The sequence below is a fragment of the Sinocyclocheilus grahami genome, unplaced genomic scaffold, assembly GCF_001515645.1.
Source record: "Sinocyclocheilus grahami isolate Dianchi unplaced genomic scaffold, SAMN03320097.WGS_v1.1 scaffold80.1, whole genome shotgun sequence".
NCBI lineage: Eukaryota > Metazoa > Chordata > Actinopteri > Cypriniformes > Cyprinidae > Sinocyclocheilus > Sinocyclocheilus grahami.
In genome coordinates, this window is record NW_015505259.1 from 594,768 (window position 1) to 606,993 (window position 12,226).

A 12,226-nucleotide genomic window follows, 5' to 3' on the forward strand; every position below is an offset into this window, starting at 1 on the left:
CAAACACAGCTGGACTCAAATGAAGGTGTAGAACCATCTCAAGGATGATCAGAAGAAATGGACAGCACCTGAGTTAAATATATGAGTGTCACAGCAAAGGGTCTGAATACTTAGGACCATGTGATATTTCAGTTTTTCTTTTTTAATAAATCTGCAAAAATGTCAACAATTCTGTGTTTTTCTGTCAATATGGGGTGCTGTGTGTACATTGAGGAAAAAAAATTAACTTAAATGATTTTAGCAAATGGCTGCAATATAACAAAGAGTGAAAAATTTAAGGGGGTCTGAATACTTTCCGTACCCACTGTATATATACACACAGGCACAGTACCATTCAAACATTTGAGGTAAGACGAGTATCAATCAATTTATTTCTCAAATATTACAGAATTTTTAGAAGTGAAGCAACCAGTGATGAGTAAACAATTGAACGTCTATAACATGTTTATTAATGTAAGTGCCATTGAAATACAGTAAAGATAAAAGTAATAATGTCTTTGATATTTTTAGTGGTCACATTTGAACTGCAGAATACAGCAGGCTGTAAAGTACAGAGAACTGCAACTCTTTAAAATTGTATTCAGGTTATGTGTAAAAACTAAACCAAAATAAATAATAATACAAAAACAATGATTTACATATTTTTATTAATAGTCGTCGTCTTTCTGTAGAGAAAGTCAACCAGTCATTTTGCATTACATCATGGAATGTTTGATGTTGCAAAGTATAAAAATGTGGAAAGGTTACATAGATATGTTTACATAAAATCAAATACAAATGTGAATGAAAATGGTTATGACAACAAAGTAGTTTAAAGAGAATTAGTTATTAAAATTTGGAATGTAGCCCTTTTCTTTGGCAATATATTGTGAAGGCACTTGCGAATGTCCATTTTAAAATAAGCTGTACATAAATGTTTTTGCCTGAGGGTGTTCAATACTGCCCTGCTATTTGTGAAATATGTACATTTTTGTTAAAAAATATAAAACATAAGACAGTAATTTCCCCCCTGAATTTAGCTTTAATCAATTTTATTTTTAAATGCTCAAGTATTTCATTGTAGGTTCTCTGCTATGACAAAATGTTTGTTGTAAGGTTTATGATGCAAAAAGCAAAGTATATCATTGTTTGTTTTGAAACAAATGGCTGTCACACAGCAGTTAATACATAAAAAATAGTCAAAATTAAATTCTAAAATACATGTAAATGAACATAAACAGTATCACCATCAATCATAAAAATGTCAGGTTGTGGTGTGACTCAAGGAAAATTTTGGTTTAGCAAAGATTTTGGTTCACTCAGCAATGTAGCTGTTCTCAATGCACAGTATGATAAAAGAGCTGCTGCAGCCACGTGGCAACTGCTGAAGTAGGTAGCCTTCTTGGAGAGAGGAAGCCATGCCAGTGACGGCATGACTACCTGTTCGCCATGTTTCACAGTAGCTGTCTGTCTGCCTGCTTCCTTGAGTGCTTGATCCATGCCATACCATCTTCTCTGGCCTATTAAAGTGGTTATAGAGAAAAAAAATGGGTTAATCAGACTAATCAGTTCTGTTAAGATTTTAGCTGTGGATATGTGATAGACCTACTTACCAGGCATCATCATCAAGAACATCTCGACCATCAAATGAATAGATGTGCACATTATCATTCATCTTGCCCTCTGAGCCATTAAAGATGGATTCCCAGTTGCTGAATAATTCCTCATCCTGTGAACATATTAAACAGCTCTGTAAAAGACTATATTAAAGAGATTACAGTATATTCTGTAAAACAATAGTGTTGTGTGTGGACAAAGGAAGAATCTTACTTGAAGATTGACTATGGGTAACAGTTTCCTGTTGTTCTGTCGAACAATACTGTATAGATCCTGTAACTGGGATGACAGGAAAGCCCTGAACGTTCCTTTTAGCCCAATGGCTTGGGCCTGTAAGAAGCACTGGTGATCTACACCTTTAATACCCTGCATGTTGCCCAGCTGGGGTGAGTTGAGAGCGATCAGGTGCAGCTAGGGTGAAAAAATCAGGTGACAGATAGTTATACATTACAAGAAGATAAAAATTATTTAGATTATACAAAAGGACATCACCTGACATTTTGCACTTTCTATGAACAAATTCTGAATTTTTTAGAATATGCTGTACAAACAATATTGATTAGTTGTACACATCACCTGCATGTTTTAATATATCACATAAATCACAGTTGAGGTCTGTAACAAATCATTTTGAATATTATTTATTTAAAAAATATAATTTTTTTTATACACTACCGTTCAAAAGTTTGGGGTTGGTGAGATTTTTAGAATGTTTTTGAAAGAAGCCTCTTCTGCTCACACAATTACTGATTCCACATTTTTGAATGGTGGTGTATGACAGTAAAATAATTTAAGGCTATTTAAAGCTAATTTAATGTGACTGATATCACAAAAGCTTCTGTGGCAAGAGCTTTTTTAGTTTTACCAAGTGTTGTGGATTTCCCTTGCAGCGTTACTTTAAAAAGTAATGCATTACACTATTGAGTTACTCCCTAAAAAGTAACTAATGGCATTACTTAGTTACTTTTTATGGAAAGTAATGTGTTACGTTACTTTTGTATTACTTTTTCTCATCTGGGCTGGGCTTGCTTGCTTTAATATAAAAAATATATATTTTTGGCATGTGTAAAAGCCCTTTCACACCAAAAGTGAAATGAATAAGCCTCAGGCTGAAGTAAATGTAAATTCAGTTATTAACATATTTAATTATTGCAGGTTTGCATCATATTCTGAGTTTGAATTTCACTGTTATTATACTGCTATTTTATGCATTTTGAGGAATACTGAATCTGTTTTTGTGCAAGTGAGATGAGTAAATGCATGTTTACATTTATAGTCAAGAACTACAGTAACCATAATGTTTACACCGCACACACAACATCTCTGCACATACTCCCGATTTCTCTCAGCATGGGGACAGGAGAGCTGTTAATCAATACATGGGAAAACAAAGTAACTGGCATTACTTATTTAACTCAGATATTTTACTGTAAATTAAAAAGTAATGCATTACTTTACTAGTTACTTGAAAAAAGTAATCTGATTATGTAACTCAAGTTACTTGTAATGCGTTACCCCGAACACTGTTCCCTTGTGAGTTTTGTCTTTTATTTTCAATCCCTATTATCCTCTACTATTTCTAAAGAAGGCAAACACAACAGATGTGTTATAGATGTGTTACACTTATGTTTTGTCAAAATCTATAACAAAAAAGCATTTAGAAATATCCATCAATATTTCAGTAAATAAAGGAAAATGTCCAGATATATTAGTTAGTTTCAATAATGTCTGTGTGTAAGTTACATTTACTGTAACATACATTAACTTCTCATCTTAATTACACTACGGTCTTATACGTGGTTTTGCCGGTGATAGCATATAATAGTATGTGTTTAAATTTGTGCAAATGCTGCTGCAAGTAAATTGTCAACTTTTTCACCTTGAGGCATGAGTAGAATAATGTCACCATCTTTTACTCTGCATTTTTTATACCCAATATTTGTGAATGCTTGTTATTATAAGCAAGCCTTTCAGCAAGTCCATTAGCAGTTGATGATTGTTTACAGTATGCTGCAGATTACTTCCTACTATAATTAGTAGGAAATTCGTCATGGGGTGTAGGAAACAGATGAACAGACTAGCACACAATTACACCTCATTTAAATAAGATACTTACTGCATGGCCTGATGTGTGTGTGTGAGCTGGAAGCTTAGCCTTTTGAATGACGGGCCTGTGGTGGTGTGTACGTTCATATCTGCTGTCAGGATAGCCAGAATGATCTGGGTGGCTGCTGGGAATGTGCTTTCTGGAATCAGGATGGTGCTGGTAAATTGAATCGATTGATGGAGAGTGTCGTGGATCAGTTGGAGAATAGTAGTGTGGAAATGTATATCTATGGTGTGGGTCATATGATGGCTGAAGTCTGGGATCAAGTGGCACAGGGTACTGGGCTCCTGGTTGTGGAGGGCCTTGTTGGGGAGAGGTTGTGGGGTAATCCTGAGAGTACTGAACCACTTGTGGAGGCACAACTGCTTCCATCGGGTTATCCTAGAAACCAACAGGGCAAAAACGTAGCAAGGGGAAAAACATACAGTGTATTATTTGATCCCATAACTTACGTCTTAAGATACGGTGACATTTACTAAATTTTGCGTGCGAAATCCAGTAATTTCAGTAGGAATCCTTGTGACCATTTTTGCCCTCGATTTGTAGCTTGTGTGTTATACAAAGGTTTATTAATTACTTAATTACTAAATTCTGTACATTTTATGTTACTCACCAGACCCTTGGGGAATGGAGTGTATTCACCAAGCTGAAATAAAAATGACCACAAATCAGGCATAATAATGTTCTCAGCAAATATCTATCTTTCTGTAGCTTTCGGCAATCTGTAAAAAGGTAGTTACAATTTCTTGTTTGTAAATCAATTACACAACTGTTCTTTTAAATTTTGGGTGTGCTTTTGTGGCATTCAAGTGAAACACTAATGTTGCCCCTCAGTTTTTTTGCCACTCAATAGGTGTAACCACTTCACTACTCTTGACCGCGAATCTGAATGGCCCTTCTATTTGATACTTGTGTCTCTGCTAAATCAAATCGGGTGTTTCAATTAGTGGCCATTTTCAAACCGATAGGTGTTTTAAACCACTTTTGCCACTTGCCTATTGGTTTGGTCCCTTGATTGAGAAACTGATTGCCCACCCTGTTGAAAAAAAACAGCATATGCTGGTTAGGTATGTTTTGAAGCATGGCTACTGGTTTGAGCTGGTTTAAGCTGGTCCTTAGCTGGTCATGTGCTGGTCCTAAGCTGTTTCAAACCAACTAGCTCCTGCTCAGGACCAGCTTAGGACCAGCACATGACCAGCACTTGACCAGCTTAAACCAGCTAAGGACCAGCTTAAACCAGCAGCCATGCTTCAAAACATACCTAAGCAGCATATGCTGTTTTTTTCAACAGGGCACTGACTGAGAAATGCTGCTAGCATTCCGCAAAATGTTCTATTTGTTCTATTTAAATGTTCAGTCATTCATGTGGTGTTGTCTGTGAAAAAATTCACAAAAACACAAAAATTAAGTCCTAGGTATACTTAATTTTCCACATTTCACTCTTACGGTAGCACACATTTGAGGGTGAAAGCCTTTCAAAGTATACTCCACTGACTATGAGCATGAATGGATGTGTTCCTCACATGTGCACAACCTAATGGACCTTTGTTTTTGCGCACAATCACTCTCATATATGCTGCGGTTTGCGTGTGTGTGGTCGGCAAAATAAGGCTTAAGTTTAAACTCTTCTTACAAAAAGATGGAGAAACAATAATAGACAATTACCATGACTTCTCTGATGCCATCATGTACTCTCATATAAAGTTCTCTGTTGTCTTTTACATAGATTAGCGTGCCTTCAGGATACTGGATAGTTGTTGCAGTCATGGTGTCAACAGACCTCAACACCATAACCTGAGGAAAAAGTAACAGACCAACTAACTAGAAAAGATGTCATCAATGTGCCTACAGACAGTAAGTAGTGTTGCAGTATATTGTAAACTCACCCCAGTTAAATGTCCAGGAGGTCCAGGGGGTCCAGGAGGTCCAGGAGGCCCAGGAATACTGATTGCTAAAGGATCAAGGTATTAAAATAAAAAGGCAAAATCTTTTTATTTATCGGCTTTTGCATTTATTGGATAGGGCAGTTTGAGACAAGACTGAAAAAAGGGAGAGACTAGAAATTACATCAGGACATGAAACAGGTCAGGTTCAAATATGCATCCCTCAGCACCCAAAATATCTTTTACGTGTGAGTGGCTGTGTGTAAATTCCTTACTTTGTGGGGATTGGTGTGCACCTGGCAGCAACGATCCCGGGGGTCCAGGTGGACCAGGACTACCTGGGCGACCATCATAACCGATTCCTGGGGCTCCAGGAGGCCCTGGACGTCCTGGAGGCCCACTAGTAGATTCTCCTCTAGGGCCCTATACCAAAAAAAAAAAACATTTAGTCAACAAGAAGAAAGAAAGGTTTACTCAGAATCCAAGAAGCATTGTTTCATGTCTGTGCTGTCACCGGTGGTCCAGGTCTTCCGGGTGGACCTTGTGCTCCACTATGATGAGGGTCATAGTAACCTGCTCCTGGTTCTCCCTTATGTCCTTTAGGACCAAGCTCCCCTTTCATCTCATGCTACAGCATAACATATTACAAAATCAAGTCCAATTTCCATGCGCTGCACATAGTCAGCAGAACATTACATGTAAACAAGAATCTTGTATACATTTGGAATCATCATACCTTAAATGCATAAATGTCAAAGGTAGTAGTGAGACCTATGACAGACAATGTTGACATTCAAATCATGTTCACATTTTGTAGTTTAGAAAAAAAAAGATATTCACTGTTCTGAATCTTTATTCAACTGTTTCTATAAAAAGGCTTGATGTGTCATACCTGGCAAGCCAGGGATGCCAGGTGCTCCTCTTTCACCCTTGTCCCCTTTGATAGCTGAGGTAATGAAATTTCAGATATATTTACATTTATTCAGTTAGCAGATGCTTTTATCCAAAGTAATATACAAATATACTAATACAAATTATTTGGCATAAGAGCACACATCACAAACAAATATTCTTATACACATACTCATGCTAAACTAAACTGGAATGTGATAACACCAGATATGGATTGGAAAATGACAAATCAGATTTATTTACTCACCATAGGGAAATCTTGAGCTGCCGTCATCATAACCCTTAAGATAGATCAAATTAAATATTGTGAGCCAGCACAAATACTATTTTTATAACAAACCCACAAGATATGAGGTACTTGTATATTTTTAAAAACATTAATTACTCACATCATATTGTCCCACAGAAACTGGAGGTCCTGGAGGACCAGGTGGCCCAGGCGGCCCAGGGGGTCCCTAAAACCAGTTTAAAATCTGTAGTATTGTATATAGTATACTCTACACTTCTGTAGTAACAATTAAAACAAAATAAATGGTATTAAGTTGTTCATTACTTACCTGATATCCATAACCATATCCTCCACCTGAATCGCCTTTCGCTCCTTTTTTACCATTTAGTCCAGGACGACTCTTTTGATTAAGAATATTGCATGATCAGGAATATACCAAATTACGAACTCATAAAAATAATAATATTCAATAAAAACATGTATTAGCTGCAAGCAACAGTTATCAGGGTTTAGGCATCTTAGTCAAGCTCATATTTTTCAAGGTCTTAAGCATATTTTGATAGTTAGCATGTGAGAAAGAAGAAAGAAGTAGGACAAAGAAACTACATGCAAAAATTCAAGCTGATTGGACTAATGATCCCACAGGTCATTTTTATGTTTGTCTGGTGCCTAGACTGACACATACAAACAATTGTATTATAAAATCTTACTGTGTTACTGGCCATTTAAGTAACGGTGACCATGCCCGTTATTTTTATTTTGAGACCATGCTGAATTACAGTTAAACATGATTTTGATAACTATTTATAATGGGACTCCATATAATTTTCTGTACTAGCTTAATTCAGAGTGAACAAATGGCAGTAAGCCTTTGTGTGTGCCTGAGTAATGAGAATGATTTAAGATCAACCTACCAAATTTGGAGTTCCTGTGATTTACGGTCTCTGATTATTAAACCATTATGTGTTGACATTCTAGCTGCTCCCTGTTTTACTACTTAGAGGTGGGCAATATGACAAAAATCTTTACCATCATCTAAGTAATGTTCAACCAAAAGCTTTACCACAATATATGTAATTTTCAACCACAATAAGAAAATGTATCACAATATAGTAATTTTGCCTGAAATCAGAGACATTACTAAATTAAATTAAAAGCATAGCGTCTCGGTTATGTATGTAACCCTCATTCCCTGAAGGAGGGAACAGAGACGTCACGTCGGATGACTGACGAATTGGGATCTCGCTTAGAGAGACCAATCTACTTCGAGTGTAACTAAACGAGCCAATGGACATTGGCATGCGATTATTGCATCCAGCTGCCGCTGATCACAGCGTGAGTATAAGTAGGCAGCTGGTGCAGCGCATATTCAGGTTTTCGCTGAGGAGCGTGACACGGGACGTGACATCTCCGTTCCCTCCTTCAGGGAATGAGGGTTACATGCGTAACCGAGACGTTCTCTTTGAGTCGGTCACTCTCGACTGCTTCCAGGTTGTGGTTGGCAGCAATCGCAGCCACGTAGACTTTAAGGATGGAGGGAGACAGCCTTCGCTCCAACCCCTGCTGCAGAAAGGACAGCACTATTCTGATCAGACGTTTCCAGGGGTCTTCTTGGTGAGAAGAACACCATTCGACGAACAGGTTCCACTTCAAGGCGTAAGCATGTCTCGTAGACGGTGCTCTCGCCGAAGTGAAGGTGTCAACTACCTCTTGGGGTAGGTCACCTAGAACCTCCGCGTCCTGTCCAGGGACCAGACATGAAGTTTCCAGAGGTCTGAACGCGGGTGCCACAGGGTGCCCCATCTCTGAGTCAATAGATCCTTCCTCAGAGGAATCTGCCAAGGAGGGGCTGTCACAAGGAGCATCAGCTCCGGGAACCAAGTCCAAATGGGCCAGTAAGGCGCCACGAGCAGGACCTGCTCTTCGTCCTCCCTGATCTTGCACAGTGTCTGTGCAAGAAGGCTCACTGGGGAAAATGCATACTTGTGAAGGCCCCGCGGCCAGCTGTGTGCCAGTGCGTCTGTGCCAAGTGTTCCCTCGGTCCGGGAGTAGAACAACTGGCAGTGAGAGGTTTTTGGAGAGGCTCAGTGTGACGACCCCTGTCGTTTGTTCGTGGAATCGCTGTAGGAGTCCACAGACTACCTTGATTGGCCGTCGTTTGAGACACCTGCTCTCTATCAGACGCTCCCTTTAAAAGAGGCCTCCGCTTGAGCCAGGGGGGGGGGCTCCGGTTTTGGATATTTGGTTTTGTGGCTTGTTTGGCTTGAGTTTGCCCTTGCACCTCAACACCGCAGTACTCTACATCTCCCTCCAGCCATACATTTCGCATTACACATTGGCACTACTGATGTTTCCAATACATAGTTGTTTTCTTTATGGTGTTCTTTACTTTTTTATGTGACTGTAGCTTTTGAATAAATTATATTCAAAGCTAACTATTTGGTTCGCGTGTGTCCTCTGTTTGTTGCTTCCCTTGAGCCATGGGTCGTAACAAATTGGGGGCTCGTCCTTGTTTAATTTATTTCGTTAATTGTATTTAATTTTGAATAGTGTTTGATAATTGAGACACACGTGAGTTAGTTTGTGCCGGAGTAAATTAGTCGCCGTGTGAAGTCGCCAGGTGGTGAGTAATTATGTTGTTTGAACGTGATTTTCCCTCTTAGGCATAGAGGCATGTTTCTTTTGAAACATGTCGAGTATGTTGTTTTTTTGTAGTGGTGCGGTGAACGTGGGTAGTAGTATTTATCTTGGGAGCACATCCGTGGTGAGTAAGGTGTCGCTGGTTTTACCAGTTGCGTTTTTTCACCCAGCGGGCTACAGTGCGTAAGTACCCCCCACCAGTAATCGCATGAAGACTAGGGTTGTGGTAGGTATTTGTTTAAAATAGAGGTAGAGGGAAAATGATCGTTATTTAATTGCACTTTATAATTGATTTCTGGTGATTGTTTTCATGGCTGATATGGATTTTTTTGTTAAATCGCCCTTTTGTAATTTTTTGGAAAAATGTACGAAGGAACAATTGTTAAAAATTGCGGATCGATATGAAATTGAAATTTCCGATAAGAGGCTCAAAGAAAATATTAAAGTAATCTTAAGAACGAATTTGGTTGAAAAAGGCATTTTAAAAATGGAAGAGTCTGTACCAGTTGCGTCTTCATTGCAAATTAATCTGTCATTTAAAGAACAAAAAGAACTACTGCTTTTAAAGATGGAGCATGAGAAATTGAGACATCATTCTGACCAGGGTAAAATTGAGTTGGAAAAAGCAAAGTTGAAAGTAGAAGCTCTCAAATTGAACTTGATGAGGGAGGGTACATTTTCTAACTGCACGGAAGAACGAGGTATGTATTTTTCACTCGTTTCATGTTTAAAACTGGTTCCGAAATTTAATGAAGAAGTTCCTGATACTTTTTTCACTCTTTTTGAACGTGTGGCGGAATTAAGAAACTGGTCAGATGAGAATCACGTTGCGCTATTACAGTGTGTTCTAATTGGAAAAGCCCAAGTTGCTTTTTCTTCTTTGTCACTTGATGACTGTAAAGATTACGACATCGTTAAGGCTGCAGTTTTGAAAGTATATGAGTGTGTTCCTGAAGCGTATAGACAGTGTTTTCGATTATAGAAGAAAGAAGAGACGCAGACTCACTTAGAATTTGTGCGTGACCTGAGGAAACACTTTAATCGTTGGTGCACAGCAATAGATGTAAAAACATTGGATGATTTAAGTAACCTAATGATTTTAGAGCAATTTAAAAATTCAGTCCCAGGGCGTGTCGCTACATACTGTACATCGGTGAGCATTACGTTAAAATGCCGGAGGAAGCAGCTGTATTGGCAGACGATTTTGTATTGACGCATATAACTTTTTTTGCTGATTGGCATGTTTGTGATATGCAGGTTGCAGTGCCTGTAAAGTCTTCGCCTAAATGCAGTCATGTTTTCAAGAGGAAATTTGACCCAAATAAAATATGCAATTATTGTCATGAGAAAGGCGCTACATACTGTACATCGGTGAGCATTACGTTAAAATGCCGGAGGAAGCAGCTGTATTGGCAGACGATTTTGTATTGACGCATATAACTTTTTTTGCTGATTGGCATGTTTGTGATATGCAGGTTGCAGTGCCTGTAAAGTCTTCGCCTAAATGCAGTCATGTTTTCAAGAGGAAATTTGACCCAAATAAAATATGCAATTATTGTCATGAGAAAGGACATTGGAAAGCAGATGGTTTTGTTCTTAAAAATAAGTCCAAACGTCTTACACAGGGTTCACATGTTAAGCCCACAGTTCTTGCGGCGCCAATCCAGGTGGTGGAAGGCCAATCTGTTGGGAATAAAAACCCTAATGTTTTTTTTCTTCTTACTCTCCTTTTGTTACAGAAGGTCTTGTGTCTCTTGTTGGAGAGAAAGAAGAGATTCCGATTAAGATACTAAGGGACACTGGAGCCATAGATTAGTTTATCTTGGAATCAGTTTTTGCACAGTCTTATATGGATGAGGATGTGTTAATTCGGGGAATAGGATTAAATACTCTGCCTGTGCCACTGCATAAGATTACGATTCAGTCTGATTTGGTGCAAGGACAGGTGGTAGTGGGAGTACGCCCTGGTTTACCAGTGGACGGAGTTCATTTGATTCTGGGAAATGGACTAGTAGGTGACCGGGTGTGGGCTGATAGTTCAGTGTTTCCTGTGGTTAATCCTAATAGTAAAACCACCACTGAGTCTAATATTTTGTGCCAGGATTCTGTGTGTGATGTGACTCGTGCAAGGGAACGTGAAAATGAGGAGTCGTGTGGTGAAAAGACATGTACTCAGAAGGAGAGCCAAATTAAAATATGTACTAATGTGTCAATGCCTGACTTATCTGCTTTGTCTTTTCCTGTCTTTGCAGTGGAATTGGGAAAAGAACAGCGCAGTGATTCCTCTTTGGATGAACTGTTCCAGAGTGTTGTTTCTCCAGGTGAAGTGGATAGTGTGGCTCGTGGCTATTTTGTTCACGTTGGGGTGTTGCTGCGAAAATGTTCCTCACAAGGATGATTTTGTTGGGGATCCTGTTTTTCAAGTAGTTGTTCCTGTAAAGTATCGACAAATGATGATTGAAATTGCGCATGATCAACTAGGTCACCAAGGGGTGCGTAAAACCTACGATTGCTTGTTGCAATATTTTTTTTGGCCGCGTTTGAAGCAAGATATTTCTGCTTATGTTAAAAGTTGTAAGACCTGCCAACTAACTAGCAAACCGAATCAGATGTTAAAACCTTTTCCTTTGCGACCAATTGAAGCTACTGGTGAACCTTTTGAACATCTCAGGAAGCATTTATTTGTTCACTGTTATGTGATTAAATACCCGTTTCCCGGCGGCGTATCCATTGCGCAGTATTACTTCTCGCTCTATTCTCAAAGCTTTAACCCAATTTATATCAGTGTTTGGAATTCCAAAAATCATTCAGAGCGATCAAGGCTCAAACCTTACTTCTCACCTCTTCCAGCAAGTGTTG

The 12,226-nt window shown here is 38.8% G+C and overlaps 1 protein-coding gene across 3 annotated transcripts in view; it reads right to left on the minus strand.

Annotated features, from left to right (window-relative positions):
* Positions 1 to 463: 463 nt before the first annotated feature.
* Positions 464 to 12,226, minus strand: part of col18a1b (collagen type XVIII alpha 1 chain b) — a 49,657-nt gene continuing 37,894 nt past the window's right edge. For all 3 annotated transcript variants that reach the window (XM_016273630.1, XM_016273629.1, XM_016273628.1), the window contains exons 29-42: positions 7,056 to 7,127; positions 6,888 to 6,953; positions 6,746 to 6,779; positions 6,479 to 6,532; positions 6,323 to 6,357; positions 6,101 to 6,214; positions 5,862 to 6,009; positions 5,590 to 5,654; positions 5,369 to 5,497; positions 4,317 to 4,349; positions 3,713 to 4,084; positions 1,810 to 2,007; positions 1,593 to 1,708; positions 464 to 1,499 (exon numbers count right to left, since the gene is read on the minus strand). In XM_016273630.1, coding sequence (XP_016129116.1) covers positions 1,295 to 1,499; positions 1,593 to 1,708; positions 1,810 to 2,007; positions 3,713 to 4,084; positions 4,317 to 4,349; positions 5,369 to 5,497; positions 5,590 to 5,654; positions 5,862 to 6,009; positions 6,101 to 6,214; positions 6,323 to 6,357; positions 6,479 to 6,532; positions 6,746 to 6,779; positions 6,888 to 6,953; positions 7,056 to 7,127 — 1,641 coding nt within the window. In that variant the 3' untranslated portion in view covers positions 464 to 1,294. The remainder of the gene's footprint in view (positions 1,500 to 1,592; positions 1,709 to 1,809; positions 2,008 to 3,712; positions 4,085 to 4,316; positions 4,350 to 5,368; positions 5,498 to 5,589; positions 5,655 to 5,861; positions 6,010 to 6,100; positions 6,215 to 6,322; positions 6,358 to 6,478; positions 6,533 to 6,745; positions 6,780 to 6,887; positions 6,954 to 7,055; positions 7,128 to 12,226) is intronic.